Below are 15,636 nucleotides of genomic sequence, written 5' to 3' on the forward strand. Positions count from 1 at the left end.
TAATGGCTGAGATGGGACGAAGCTGTAGACTGTAGGCTCTGGGTGAATAGAGAAAGCAAAGTAGAACTTTGGAGAAAATGGAATGATTGGCGCTCACACCAGAGAAAGCGAGTGCTGCTTTGGTGAGGTTGAGGGGCCGTTGGTAGAGGCTAGTGAGTGAGAGAGCTGGGAAACAGGAAGTGTTTGTTGGGGAACAAGAGATGGCAATTTAAGAACCAGAGCATTTGAAGGCAGTAGCAGCTTTGAGGATGGAGTCATGGGAGTGGGGAACTAAAAATAGAGTAGGATGAGTATCTTGGATATGTCTAGATAGAGAAGATCAAAATCTTCCTGTGTAAGCGAAGGCCAGGAGCCACAGTGTTTGTAGAATGTGGTGTTTGGAGCAGTGTAGCTGGCGTGTGGGGTTTCATAAGAGAGGAAACTGGAGGGTGGGGATCTGAGACACTGGACTCCGGAATTTGGATTTTAACTACACAGGCAGTGGGGAGCTGGTGGAGGTTTCTAGAGTGACTTGAAATGAATACTTTTAGGCATATAGTCCAGCAGAGGTTTGTAGAATAGGCTGGAAGGGAGAGGAGACAGAGAAGAATGTGGCTTTATGTCTCATTTTCCGGCAGCCATCTTTCTGGGTTCCTTTCGCATGGCCTATCAAGAGATTAAGAATGTCATCCTGGAGGTGAACGAGAGTGTTCTCACTGAGTCTATGATCCAGGTAAGGAGCAAGATTGTTCTGCAGGAGCTGGCTCTTGATGTCACAATACACAAGCCTCATCTGTTTAGAGGGTGAGGCCCTCTAGGACTGTTGCTTTACAGAATGCTGGCTTTGGGTAAGCGTCCATCTCTCCAGTGGTTGGGTTATTTCTGGTATTATTTTTCAAAAGTCCTGCCATCTTACTAGCTGCCTCTCAGCCAACCCCCCAGCCCCTACCCCATTTCCTTCTTAGTGGTCTTTGGGCAGAGTGGGAGACTGACAAGAGGCTCAAGCTGTCACATGACACACAGGCACATGACACAGTCCCTTTTCTCTTTCAGAACCTCATTAAGCAAATGCCAGAGCCAGAGCAGTTAAAAATGCTTTCCGAACTGAAGGATGAATATGATGACCTGGCTGAGTCAGAGCAGTTTGGTGTGGTGGTGAGTAAGGCCTGTGGCAATAAGCTCTTCTCTGACTCTGTCGCCCGCTCCTTCTCCTGGAGCAGCCAGGGCACTTGTTCCTCCTTCCTGTCTGTTTTGAACCTGTCTCTCTCTGCGCAGTACTCTGAACTCCCAGCCTCCCATACGAGACTCAAGCCTGTATGTTTCTCTTGATCTGCCCTCTCCCTGCTGGCTATCCTGGAACTGTTTGTCTTCCCCACCAGATGGGCACTGTGCCCCGCCTGCAGCCTCGCCTCAATGCCATCCTCTTCAAGCTACAGTTTAGTGAGCAAGTGGAGAATATTAAGCCAGAGATTGTTTCTGTGACTGCCGCATGTGAGGAATTACGAAAGAGTGAGAGCTTCTCTAGCCTTCTGGAGATCACCTTGCTCGTGGGAAACTATATGAATGCTGGCTCCAGAAATGCTGGTGCTTTTGGCTTCAACATCAGCTTCCTCTGTAAGGTGAGCCAGGTGGTTAGAGCAGAACAACAGAAGGGAAGGCAGCTGGCCTCTATGAGTACAGTGTGGCAAACTGCTATGGGCCTCAGGTCTTGGGCATGTCCAGACTAACAAGTTACTCCTCTTCTCCCCTCCACCCCGCCCCAGCTTCGAGACACCAAGTCCACAGATCAGAAGATGACATTGTTGCACTTCTTAGCTGAGTTGTGTGAGAATGACTATCCTGATGTCCTGAAGTTTCCAGATGAGCTTGCCCATGTGGAGAAAGCCAGCCGAGGTGGGGCAGGTTGGGGCGAAACTAGAAGGCTGTTCCAGGCCTCCAAAATCTCTGCATTGGGATGGAAATAAGACACAGTCTAGATCTTAGATAATTTTCAGTTCTGCCTGTTTTAGGTGGGAATGGGAGAGGTGTAGGCATGATGTCAAAGCCACAGAGGAGAGGATTATCAGGCAGAAGGGAGGTCTTCATGTATAGAAGTGGAAAAAACTTTTCCCTTCCGAGGGAAACACCAAACACTAAAAAAGAACTGTAAGAAAGGTAGGTGTTTTTAGTCTAGGTCAGCAGTTCTTTTTATTCAGAAAGCATGGAATTAAAAACAAAAACAAAAAACATGGACTAGATTAACAAAAATCAGGCCTTACCATCCTGATCAAGGCACACAAAAAGCAGCATTTAGTAGAAACAGGAACAGATTTCTGCCCTTCTGTATTTCTGTGTATTGCTCCTTCCTCCCAAACTCTGCTCTCTAAAATAAAGGAGACCAAGATCACAGGTTCTTATTAAATTAAATGAAGCCTCTCTTCTTGTGGAGGCTGTAGGTTTCAGTCATCAAGTAATTTATGATTTAACTGGAAAGATAAAAACTGCAATGTGTGAAACATCTAAAGGAGAGAACGCCAGAGCTAAAGTCATGAGGTACAGCTCTGTGTGTACTGACGCTGTGCCTGGAAGAGCAGATGCTGATCGTCTTGGAACTGGAAATAAACTCTTGCTTTCTGTTTTTGTGTTTCCTTTAGTCTCTGCTGAAAACTTGCAAAAGAACCTAGATCAGATGAAGAAACAAATTTCTGATGTGGAACGTGATGTTCAGAATTTCCCAGCTGCCACAGATGAGAGAGACAAGTTTGTTGAAAAAATGACTATATCCTTTCTTACAAGGAGGGAATTGCATCCTAGGCAGGGAAAGAAAGCTTCCCAGGGAGAGGACAGCAAGATAGTTCTGGTGATAGACAATTTTTTCCTTCTTTAAAAATATTTAAAAAAAAAAAAACTCTTTTCATTAAATATATATTCTTGAAAGCATTCTCACTGTTGTGGTCGGGACGTCATGCAGCTAGACTCAAATTCCTTGCTGATCCCTGACTCTGTCCCATCTCTACCACACACACACATTCTCTTCTCTTTCCCCTCTCAAAGGTAACCTCTGTGGCTGGGCTCCTGATTCTCAACTCATGAGTTTATTTTAAACAAAAACTGTGTTGGATTGCTTTTTGCACATACTGTTTCTTAGCCCTGGCTCCACAGCAGGGTATGCAAAACCTCCTCTTCTGTAGGTGGACCATGGTTTATGGTTGACCATTCCCCTGTTTGGGGTATTTAGATTGCCTCTCGCTTTTGCTCTTACAAACACTGCTGTACTGCATATCCTCGGGTGTGGCAGTGTGCATCTCTGAGGGTTCCTTGGGGCTAGAGAAGTGGGTCTGCTTTCCAGCCCTGGGCCTTGACTCCCTGGCTGCACAGCTTTGTGAAGGACGCGCAGGAGCAGTATAACAAGCTGCGGATGATGCACTGCAACATGGAGACCCTCTATAAGGAGCTAGGAGAGTACTTCCTCTTTGACCCCAAGAAGTTGACTGTGGAAGAATTCTTCATGGATCTACACAACTTTAAGAATATGTTTATGGTGAGCCAGGGACTCCTGCCGATGGAATCTTTTGTGGACATTTCTCACTTTTCACGTTGGTTGGTTTCACAGGGTGAGTGTTGGGTGCATGTATCTATAAGTGTATACATGCCCACGTGTTTTGTTGTGTTTCCCTCCACAGCAAGCAGTGAAGGAAAACCAGAAGCGGCGGGAGACAGAGGAAAAGATGCGGCGAGCGAAACTAGCCAAGGAGAAGGCAGAGAAGGAGCGGCTCGAGAAGCAGCAGAAGAGAGAGCAACTCATAGACATGAATGCAGGTGAGAAGCAGACAAGGGCTAGGGCTTCTCTGCCTAGAATCTCGAGTCCAAAGACAACAGCTCATACCTGAGCTCAACTTCTGGCAAAAGATTGTGGGCAGCCTTTTACCTCCAAGAGCCTGATGCTGCGCTTTGGCCTCACTTGGCTCCCCTGGATGCACATTCCAGTGCTCCGTGCTTGGCCCTTCTTTCTCTGCTAGCTCCTGTGTTATGTCTCATCTCCCCAGTGGTTTTAGTATTGCTGTAATATGTACTCTTCTGCCTGGCAAATATTCTTACAGCCTGTTTTTGTACCCTCTACTAAACCTTTCATTTTTTTCCCCCAAAATGTTTTCCTGGCCTTCCTCCTTTTACTGGTAGCTTGCCCTCCCTTTCTGCTTCTTTTCAGTAAGTACTGTGTGCTCGATACCTCAGCACAGTTGTACATGCTGTGTACACACAATTGCGTGTACCTATCAAGGGATTGAACTTCCGGAGAAGGGGGCATGGGAGCTGGCCACTCTCTTCTTTCTTCAGCAGAATGTTTCACTACCAGAAGCATGTCTTTGTTGAAACATATGGGCTCAATTACTGGCCTTCTGTTTTCTGTCTCTGCTGCCTTCCTGCTGCTGATGCCCTGCACCCCCTCTGTCCCTTCTGTGGGGAGCAGAAATATAGCATACATGGTACATGGCACTGAGCTGATGCCACCCTTCTTGAACCCGAGGGACTAAGAGCCATCTAAGTAAATGGGTTCTTAAGGCTGCCAAATCTGGCGAGAATCAAAGTGCTTTGCTGAGCACAAGAGGCCAGAGCTGCTCTAGCACCTCTTGCTCACAAGGATTTTCCTTTGGCAGCTCCTATTGTAGTAAAGTCAGCGACCCTGAAGGGGCTGAACAGCCTACATTTTTTCTTTTTGTCACACTTTTCTGGGAAGCAGTGCCACAGTTGTTTAGTTCTATAGAAGCCACATTTTGTTCTATGAATACTGTTCACATCAGGTATCCTTTACCTTCCCCCATTCTCTCTTGCTGGCCGGGGTTTGTCCCCAGGTACTGTTTGGGGTGCATCAGGGAAAGGTGGAGTCCAGTTGACATGCAGGATGACGGCTGCACCCAGTCATCTGGTAGTACAGGTAGACCTGACCCTGGCCCTGGTCCCCAAGGCAAGCAAATGAGGTCGGAATGTAGGTCAGCTGTACTAGTGATGTTCAGCCACCAGGTGGCGCTGGGAGCAGTGAGCCCAACCCTGTAGCTAGCGGCCTGCAGGCTCCTTGGGATTTCAGTTTCAGATTTCACCACCCTGGGCTGTTGCCATGGAAACAGAGCCAGGCTGGAAGGAGGACTCTACGTTAACTCTTTATATTCCAGCCAAGATGCTTCTTGTACAGGCTGAGCTAACTTCTGGAAGATGCAGCCACAAGGGGCAGTACTTAAGTAAAATTCAGTCTTGATGGGGGTGGGTCTCTTCTTTATCCTCAGCCCTGCTCTGAAACTGGAACCATGCTCTCCCTGACATGTTTATAGGAACTGGAGTGAAAGCCAGTGATATAGTAGCATATTGATTTCATAATCCCAGTCTCTGTGCTTAAACTGGAATTCGAATTGGGCAGTTGTACAATTTTCGGTGCTAGTTCCAGTTGGGATGGGAAGGAGGGTGCTGCAAGGGATTGGGATATTTCAGTGAAACTTTATCTGTTTGAAAGTCGTTGAAAGAAAAACATTGGCTATGAGGCTTGAGGTTGAACCTTCGGTCTGCTCTGAGCCCTCAGCCACCATGGGTGAGGGCAAAGCCAGGCAAGTCATACATACTCAACGCTATATGCTGCTCAAGCTGAAGAGCTTACATCTCCATCTTTGTGACAGAGGGCGATGAGACCGGTGTGATGGACAGTCTTCTGGAAGCTCTACAGACAGGTGCAGCATTCCGCCGGAAAAGAGGACCCCGTCAGGGTAAGTAAGCAGATGGAGCCCAGCCTGAGTGTGGAAGGGGTGAGGTCTTGCTGCTCCTGGTCCTGCTTATTTTGGGCTGAAGAACAGGTAAAGATGCCCAGAGGGTTTAGGAACTTCCTCACAATAGTCCCTGCATCAAGAGTGGGTTGTCCAGTTCTCTTCCTCCTATGTTAGAAAGCACTGACTTGGGGAACTAGGTCTTCAGGTACTGATAGCAGACCTATTACATCTGATAATTACTGCATTTCTCCCCATTCTTGAAGTAGAATCATGGAACAAGTGAACTGTGGTGCAGGGCCCAGAGATTGGGGTGGGTGTTTGCATGTATGAACATAAACTGAGCTAAATGCAAAAGTGTACATTGGATGGAAGAAATAAGACGTCAGGAGCCCTTACCCTCAACTTCACAAGCAGAAAAGATCCAGAGAGGAAGTTAGGCATCATTATCCTCAGATGTAATAACATAGAGTAGCAGTTCAATGGAAGAACTGTCTTTGTCCAAGAATTTTTCCTTGGGTGCAGGTAGCCTGCACTACCTTTGTCTTCCCCATCTATTCCCCCACAACCTCCTCTCCCAACCCTCAGAAGATTTCAGTGGATTAATTTGAGCCAGAGCCTCTAAGAATAATTATGGGGATAGGAGGACAAATGATCCAGACATTAGCGTGGGGAAGAATCAGTGGACAAGTTTCCTTGGAAGGAAGGAAGCACACAGTGGCCAAGAGACTAGTCAAGGAGAAGGTACTGTAGCCAACACTGTCCCTCAGGTGGGGTGGACCTGCACCATTGTGGCTGGTGAAGGCCCTTTTGTACTAGGAGTGATGGCTTCTTTCCTGGGTTGAAGGGTGGAAATAATAGAAAAGGTGGTCATGAAAGGTTTCTACTTTCAGGAGAGTGCAAGCTGTGTTTCCTGTTCCCTGGCTGGGCTATTCTGTAGGTCTGTTTGTTAAGAGCTTTAAGATTACTGGAAGGAGGAGTTGGGTAGCTTGCTTTGACCAGGGCTGAGCTGTTAACACAGAAGTATCTATAGGGCTTACAGTTACTGTCATTGCCTAGACAGGGGTCCTCAGGATCAAGGGTGGAAAGCATGCTCACCCACATGAGTTTAGTGTCCCAAAGGTTATGGTCTATTTCTGCCTATACTCTCAATTCCCAAAGGAAAATTGCCATATGCCTCCAGGAAATTCCGTATGCCTCCAGAACCTTCCCTAAATAGGAGAAACCTACTTACAAGTCTTCCCCATTTTCTGACATCTTCTTGACAACCGGCTGTGTAGTGCGAGGAGAGGTGGTTATGATGGGCTTAGAATTTCCTGGCATAGTGCGTTAAGTATTATAGATTGTTGTTTGGGTAGAGAGTGCAGCTAGTAGTATTTCTTTTGTTTAGAGACTCTATGGGAATGTTTTCTACCCCCCATATGAGGTGATATGGCCTTCCATTAGGCATTTCTAGCCAAACAAAAGTTTATTGCATCTCACCATTCACTCTCTCAGCTAAATGCCAGCATGTATCAGACTGTTGGTGGGGAATTCCCTTTTTAAGCTTCTTCCTATGAAACTGTACTAGAATCCCAGATGCTTCCTGTATACAGACAGCCAGACATCAATGGCTTCCCTCTGCAGGGGAGGCCCCATTCTCTGCTTTTTCCCAAGTAGGAAACCAGGACTCACAGGCAGAGGAAGCAGGGATTTTATCGGAACATAACCTTTCAGCAGAGGATCTGAATTATTCAAGGTGCTGTTTCTCACTGCAAGGAGGAATAGGAGACTGATACTAGGAGATACTATAACAGAGAACTACATACTTTTTAAATTGGTTCTATCCTATAACCTAATCTTTCTGGACTCTGGGTTCACAGAACGGGGCTGAACATAATCTGGGAAAATCTCTCCACGGAGAACTTTCTGGTTACTCTGGTATGCTGCTTAGGTGGTACATTCACATGCTGTGAAGTGATGTGGCCTCGCGCTAAACGAAGAGGCTCCATCACAGTAGCATGCTAAGAGCATCGGACTAGGTAGAGATTGAAAGACCCAAAGTCATGTCTTAACTCTGATATTGCCTAGGGTACTCTAGACAAGTTTTGGGGACTCAGTTTCTTCATGAGTTGAACTAAAATGGTCTCCTGGGTCTTTTCCAACTTTAATAACTTTTTTGTCCAGCAACAATAAGATTAAGAGAAGACCAGAAAGAGGCTGGACTCAGAAGGCCCCATTCTCAAACTATAGAGGCTGCGGGTTTCCCTTAGTGGCTGCTGGACTTAGCTCATCCACTTGTTGCTTGACCGTCTCTGACTATTCCTCATAGCCAATTGCCTGGAGCCAAAAAACTGCAGCCCCAGCAAGCAGATCTGCCTCACAGCCCTCGGTCCCAGGCAGCTGGCTGTCCCTGCCTCAAAGACACTGGCCTTTTCCATAGGATTTAAAGGAATGTGTAAAAAAGGAAAAAAAAAAAAAAAGTCATCTGGGCTTTGGAGACCTGAGGGAGTTTAGACAGGGTACAGAGAAGTGTACAAAGAACCACTGAGGAGTTGGAAGAGGAGAGTTACTAACAGGGCTGGTTCATTAAAAGTGACATGTGAACTGCTCTGATCTGCAGGGTGTGGGAGAACAATGGTTCGAGTGTCAAAGAGAAGAATCCATGTGATTGTATCACAGCTACTATTTCAAGCTGATGATTGAGTCAGCATGTGGTTTTAATGACTCAACTTTATTTCCATGTCTGAATTGCGGCCTCTTATATACCGGCCATCTGCTCACTGGGATAAAAAAGTCAAGGAAAGAAATTGGTCTTTTTCTTCCCTTCCTTCCCTCTAAGCTCCACCTACATTAACAGAACCTTCAAGTCTGGAGAGCCTCTAAAGACTGACCTCTGGTGACTAGCATTTGACCTCTGCACAGAGGGTAGCAGTTAAGACCCAGATAAGCTCATGTGGCCCAGCTCCACAGAGCTGGCTAGCGCTCGAGCTAGAACTCTAGCCTCTTTTTGTGCTTCCAAGTCCAGGGCTGTTTCCACTAAGCCTACTGATGGAAGGAAAGGACAGTGACTCATCTGTGGAGGCCAGAAGTATTCGTTCGTACCTTCAAGCCAAGAGAGCACTAAACACTGTACAGTTGCTGTGAGAATTTTCTGATGACTACCTGTCTATAGAAGGTGAAGAATATTTGCTACACCACCACATACTCTCCACTTTTGTAAAAATAGGACAGGAATTATAATTAGGTGACTTTTAGACAGTAATGAGTTCTCTAGGACAGTAATGAAGGCCCCATCTGTCCCAGTTTCCTCTCCCCTAAGGAAACCTATTAAGAACACTTCCTCTTCAGTAGCAGTTTCTAGCCTGTATTTTATAGATGTCTTTTTCCAAATCATTGACCTTTTCCTAATTCATCTGTGCTGCTGTTATACATGGTTGGTGGCTTTTGCTAGTGTTTTTATCCTAGCCCACCTGAACTTCTAGGAATGTGGCTTCTGAGAGCTTTGGCCAGTGTCTCAAGATCATTCCCTTTTCCCCCACAGACTATGAGACCCTTCTCTTGTGAGTTATCTAATATAGCCAAATTATGTATCTGCTTCTATGGCTACTTTTCAATAGTCTCAAGTACCCAAGCTAAGGAAAGGAAGGGAAAAGTCACTTTCAGAACAAACTGTTGAGTGTAATTGTGGCTCTGAAGACAAAGTAGAAACCAGATTCTTCAGTTCTTTTGATTCTCTTCCCAGTTCCAACAAGAGCGTTCTCGTATCTAATTCTGATCGTAGGCCGCATCATGGCCATTCCTAGTATACCTACTTCCTAGGCTTAACAGGGAAGTTTTGGTCTTCCTCCCACATACTCTTAGTTTTCGTGAAATCTGTAATGCATCAGAATCTTTTGGAATCTAGAAAATCTAGAAACAGTGCTTGATGAGGTACAACCAGTGTCCTCTTAGTTTAGAGGAAGAAACCAAAGAGATATAACATAAGACATGCCAGACTTGAATAAGACATGCCAAACTTGAAATCTGATTTTCCCATGTTGCCCGGGAGGTGTCTCTGAAGACCCAGTGTTCTTTTTCCTCTGGGGTCTGAAGTCAGAAATTATTTCAATACAAACACATCTATTTAGCCACACACACATAGTTGGCAGTGCCTCCTCAACTGCTAGGGACTGAATGCACAAGAACACCCAAGTGACATCCAGCCACTGCTTTTCTGGACCTGAGAAGTAGGGTCCTAGAGGAGGGAGTAATTCAGGAAAAAGTAGAAACTCAGTGGAGATGAGGAAGACTTGGCTATAGAGATGAAGAAGACAGAAGCATCTCCCTGTTTACCTTCCTAGTCACACCCTGGTGGGCTCCTTTTCCTCCCCCGTACGTCACTGAGGCCATAGCAAGTGCTCCTAATCAAAAGAGCGGTTTGTGTAAGGCCTGGAGTCTGGGTCACATGCCTTCCCCCAGAACCAGATGATAAGCCCTTGAGCTGGTCAGTCAGGGCCTTCACTGTTCCTTCTCCTCTTGTTAGACAGTCCTGTGTACCCCTGGGAGGAGGAGTTGGAGGAGGAGGAGACCTATAAATTGGTAACCTGTGGGCATGCCGTGTGCTCCCTGACCTGTCAGGGGACCTCTGTCGTGTGAACACAGTGGTGCTGCGTCACATTTCTGAAGAAGCTGACAGCCCCGCTGAAAAGCTGGGCCTACTGACCCTGTTTGGCTTCTGTCTTGTCTAAAGCTTCTTGCTGGTCTAAACAAGGCAAGGCAGAGGTATTCTGGGTGCTTCGTTTGCCACCTCCTCTGGACCTCGCCTTCACGTGCATGTCCTGGAGCTGCCCCAGCCCTGCCGTCTTCCTGTTAGAGCTCTGGGCTCCTCTGACTGGCCCTGCTTTAAGCCTTAGGTGCTGCTTTCTTCAGTCATCTTGCCCACGAGCCAGCAAGTGGGGTTTGAGATATAAATCAAATGCTTAAAATTCACCCTTTTAAAAGTATATACTTCAGTATTTTAACAAGTTTGTGCAGATATCACCACTATCTAATTCCAGATTATCATCATCACCCCAGAAAGAAACTCCATCGCCATGAGCACTCATTTCCCCCAGCCCCTGACAGTCACAAATCTACTTCCTGTCTCCCTGGATGTGTCATTCTAGACATTTCATAGAAATGGGACTCCTAGCACATGTGGCCTTCATGTCTGGCTTGTTTCAGCCCCGGCAGGCAGCTCTTTGTGTACATGTGGTCTCTCTCTGCTGTTTGTAGGGCATGGGAAGAGGCAGAGAGCATGAGCTGGGCACAGTCCCAAGGAACTGCCTTTGTGCTGCAGATTTATGGTCCCAGTATCTTCATTCCATAAATTTTTTTTCTTTTTTTTCCTTTTTTTTTTTTTCATTCCATAAATTAACACGAGAGTCTTAGAACAGAAACCCGTGGGTTGATTGGTTCTTTTCTTCCTAAGATGACAACTGGAGCTTCACAATCCCTTAGCCCTTTGGGCTGAGATTGCCTTGTGGGGGGCAGTCCTGGCCTTCCTTGACCCCAGCTCTGCATTCCCTGACAGCTCTCATAACCCACCCGCTCCCACACCCCCCATACATACCTTGTAGGGCCCTTGGCATGCGTATCTCAGCTGCTGCCCTTGAAGAAACGGGAAAGAGCTAGGATGTAGGCATGGGGAGAGGGAAGGAGGGCTGGGGGAACACTGGGGAATGTGACGTGCATGTGGTGGCAGTGCATGGCCGCTGCTGTGCTCCTCTTTGCAGGAGTCCCCCCGGGCAGCCTGCAGCAGGCCCTCCTCTGCTGGGGCCAGCCATCCGCAGGGCTGGCTGAAAATGGTTTTGGCCCAGGAGGATCCCTGGATGCTGCCAGGAAAACAAAAATAATACTCTTTTACTAACCTTGGGGCTATTTAACTCCAACAACCCTGTGATGAGAACACACATTTTGAGTACTTAATTTCTCCTTAAGTTACACAGCAGACTGGCTCCACGTTCTGTCTGGCTGGCTGCATTGACACCCGTGTACAGTGTCCACCCAGGGAAGCACGAGCGAGGCTTGCTCTCCTGCCTGCACCCTGCCCTTAACATTCTCTGCACAGAGAAAATCTCTTCCCCGTGTTCTGGGATCCCCGCCCCTCCTGCTTTCAAATAGGGGCCTCCCTGAATCAGAGTGTGCAGCCACATTCGTTCGCATGGCTTCAGGCTGAGCGTCTGCCAGAGTGTCGGAAAGGGATTGGAAATTGAGCCTTGTGTGGTCAAGCTCTTTCATGTCTCCTCTGCAGCCAACAGGAAGGCCGGGTGTGCAGTCACGTCTCTGCTAGCCTCGGAGCTGACCAAGGACGACGCCATGACTGCTGTTCCTTCTAAGGTGCCCAGGAACAGTGAGGGGTTCCCCACCATCCTGGAGGAAACCAAGGAGTTGGTTGGCCGTGCAAACTAAGCTGTGTCCTGCGGCCATAGCAGCTCCTCCAGGAGCCCCAGACTGTCTGGTCCTGTGGCATGTGCCTCCAGGGTCGCGGAAGTATTCCTCGGGCTGCTGCTGCTACCACCCTGACCCTCTTCCTCTGTCCATCAGCACAGCTTCAGCTGCCAGGAGGCCAGCAGGAGAGGGCAGAGCAGGGAGGCCCGAGCCCCACCCAGCCAGCCTGGCTGTCGTATTACCAAAGCAGGCTCCATGTTTGCTGCCTTAACCCCAAGTGTCTCCTCTCTGTCACTGAGGCCTTGTCTCAGACGAGGCCCCACCTGCTTTCCCAGCCCCTGCCTTTCCAGTGGGCTTTCCCCTGGGTCAATCCCACTGGGTTTGTGCTTTTCTTTTGTGGTTTCTCGAGCCCTGCCAACAGCATGGGGCTTGTGCACCTTTAGGCTCTCTCCCTCCTTTCATTGCTGTCACCTCTGCTCTGCTGTTCCCCCTCCTGGTTATTGTTATTTATTACTAGTGGTGTGACAGTGGGAGCCATGCCTAGAGAAGTGGAGAGCAAGCCCCACCCTTACTGCACCTTCCTGGGAACGGCCTCCCAAAACAAAAAGGACCTGGACCACTTGATCTGTTCTACGGTGGCCAAGAGCCTGTGGAGAGGCAATGTCTAGAGACACTTTGGGACCCATCCCCAGCCTGCTGCCATGTTTTATGACTCTGCCTCTGTGAACTCTCTATACCTGCCTGGGCTCCTGAGCCGTGGTCACTGCTCACACCTTCCCCCAAGCTTTGGTGCATCTCATCTGGAGTATGGGCTGTACTGTGACCATCCCAACACCTCACCCTCTGTCTCCAAGGAAATGGGAGGTGGAGCCTCCTGGCTGAGAAATTGTTTTGCAAATGGATCTATTTTTATATGAGATTTTTTTTTTTTTTAAGAAAATAACTATTCCTTTCCCCTTTCCCCTCCATAGTGTAAGAGGCTCTGATAGCAAGGTCCCAGCATCCCTGGGATTTATCCCCATATCCCCACAGGCCTCAATCCTGAGCAGGACCTTGGACCTTTGCCTCAGCCCTAAGCCTGGCCTGTGTAGATTCTCTCTCCCATTATCCAGTTCTGGGGCACAGCTTCTCTGGTAGAGCTGAACCAGGCCTAAGAATAATGGGAGCTCTGAGACCACAGTTTTTATAAATTTAATATATTTATCAAGCCAAATGTGCAAATGCTAACTGGGCCCTGGGCAAGTAAGCACAGGAGTATGGCCACACAGCATAGCCCTGCTCCCTTCTGAACAGTGGGCAGGCCAAGCTGCTCAGTAGCCCCGGCTCCAGAAAGCTCAGATTCTCTGGCTCCAGGTGACACTTTGCCCTCCTTGTGCTTTCAGCTTCCCACCCCCAGGTAGGGAGAGAGAATGGTACTGTTATGGCTTGACCCAGAATTCAAGTTGTGGAGCAAAGGGGGGACTTAGGCGACCGAAGCATTCCTGCAGGGAGGCTTTCAGGCCGGGAACCTGGGTGCTGGCTCAGCCTTCAGGTCTATGTGTGAAGGTGCAACAGCAGCTCCTTTGAGCTCTTCCCTAGAAGGTGGGGGTGAGGGGGAGGCTGCCTCCCTGAGTCTGCTCCTCCTCCCTGCTGACATCTGGGGCTTTGACCCTTTCTTTTTTAATCTACTTTTGCTAAGATGCATTTAATAAAAAATACACAAAAAACAAAATGCAAACCTATTTCCCTTGCCTCTTGGGCTTTTGGGATTGTCATCACCTCCAGTTTATTGGGTTTGTTTCCAGTTGTTAATAAAGCATTGAAACAGTATTACCTTACCATCTGCTTTGTGAGTTTAAGCTGTTTTCCAAATCCCTGGTTGACCTGACAAATAAGTGTCAAAAAGTTTAAGGCGCCTGTCATGTGCCAAACACCCTGCTTGGGCCTCTGCCCTTGAGCCTGCACAGCCTGCACCATGTGCATGGAAGAGTGGCTCCAGTGCAGTCCCCGCCCCCCTCCACACCGCCCCTTTCTGGAATTCACTTCTAGCTCCCCACCTCCTCCTGCCCCCAATACCTGTGCCTCTTCTGCTGCAGGAAGCATTCTCCCATCTCTCCTCTACCCCCCCACCCCCCTTGGTGGCCACAGATCATACTTTAGACTAGAGGAACTTAACATTGGGGTGGAAACTGAGCCTGGCAGCAGAGGTCAGAAGCCAGGGGTCATGCTCCAGGCCACTTCCTGCCCAGAGCCATACTTGAGCACGTGGTGACCTGCACAAAGGAACCCTGCACGCTGTGAGCGGTCGAAGCGGTCGAGACTAGAGAGGAGGGGCCTGAAGAGGACCAGGACACCACTGGGGCAGGCTCTAGAACTGGAAATAAAAGCCTTGTAGATAGCCCTGGAGCCTGGGCAGCTTCCTCCCCCCACCGGCGGCCAGAGCTTTACGGGCGCACATGCCAACTAGGGGACCAGCCACAGCTGCTCACCCGCTCTGCCAGTCCGCTGCTGCCGTGCCTGGAATAGAACCCAGGCGCCCAGCACCCCGCCCTCCGCAGCCTGGCGCTCGGAAACAACACCCTGCTTCCATCCCAAACCGCGCTCACCGCCCTTCCTCCCACACAAGAACGTCGCCTCCAGATGCTTAGTTGGAAGGCTTGGTTTCCATGACAACAGTCTTCAGGCGCTGGCAGAGCCGGCGAAGGGCTCCGAGGGCGAGCCGTCGCCCTGCGTCCCGCACACCCAGTGACGGTCTCCTTCCGCCCCGCGGTTAGGCATCCCCTCGCTGACCAGCGGCCCCCCCCCCCGCGCGCCCCGGGGGGTCCGTGTGTCTGTCCTTCCGCTCGGCCTTCTCTCCACCTTTCGTACTTCCTGCAGGAGACCGGACTCCCAGTGTGCTTCAAGGGGGAGGCAGGGGAGGGGAGGAGGAGGACTAACTGAAGAGTGAAAGCGCAGAGAGGGCGGGCCGCCTGGGTCGGCCGGCAACCGGCCGGCAACCTCGTTTCCCACAGCCCTTGACGCCGCGGTCCCCTCCCCAGCAACAAAGCGCTGAACCTTCTAATCTTGGCTTTGCTGCAGAGAGTGGGAAGCTCAATTCCAGATGGGTAAACTGAGGTCCAGGCTGTAGCCTGGGCCTGTGCGCGCATGGTCTCCCACTCCCAGTGTTCCCAAACTCACTCGGCAGTAGGGGGGATGGGCAAAGGAGGCGCGCCCCTCCTTCAGAGAAGCCCACAAAGGTACTCCGGGGCGTTAATTTTAGCAGGGAAGAGGCGAGACCAAGGAAGGGTGCACCAGCCCAGCCCATTTCCAGCTCTGTAGCGGGCGCCAACGCGCTCCCGCCCCGCCCCGGGGCATCCTCTCCCGCCTGGAGCCTGGCGCCTAGGGCCGCAAGGGAGACAGCCACTGCACGCTGACACGCTGCACTCAGAAATGCCTGCCTCCACAGCAGACGCAGAAGCCGATTACACCCAGCGCAATACCGAGCCACAAGCACAATCACAGTTGTGCCCTGCTGCCGCTGCACAACAGTACCTCTAGCACACAGCCACGTGACGGTCACATA

General features: G+C 49.3%; 1 protein-coding gene across 3 annotated transcripts in view; it reads left to right on the top strand.

Annotated features, from left to right (window-relative positions):
- DIAPH1 (diaphanous related formin 1) overlaps positions 1–13,912 on the top strand; it is a 95,362-nt gene extending 81,450 nt beyond the window's left edge. For 2 of the 3 annotated variants that reach the window (XM_055331801.1, XM_055331802.1), the window contains 9 exons: positions 618–712; positions 1,033–1,134; positions 1,359–1,598; positions 1,743–1,872; positions 2,613–2,737; positions 3,335–3,499; positions 3,642–3,777; positions 5,622–5,708; positions 11,959–13,912. In XM_055331801.1, the coding sequence (XP_055187776.1) occupies positions 618–712; positions 1,033–1,134; positions 1,359–1,598; positions 1,743–1,872; positions 2,613–2,737; positions 3,335–3,499; positions 3,642–3,777; positions 5,622–5,708; positions 11,959–12,116 (1,238 nt within the window). In that variant the 3' untranslated portion in view covers positions 12,117–13,912. The other variant, XM_055331803.1, reaches the window with a different exon arrangement.
- Positions 13,913–15,636: the final 1,724 nt, after the last annotated feature.

Source organism: Nyctereutes procyonoides, unplaced genomic scaffold, assembly GCF_905146905.1.
Source record: "Nyctereutes procyonoides isolate TBG_1078 unplaced genomic scaffold, NYPRO_anot_genome, whole genome shotgun sequence".
In the NCBI taxonomy this organism is placed as follows: domain Eukaryota; kingdom Metazoa; phylum Chordata; class Mammalia; order Carnivora; family Canidae; genus Nyctereutes; species Nyctereutes procyonoides.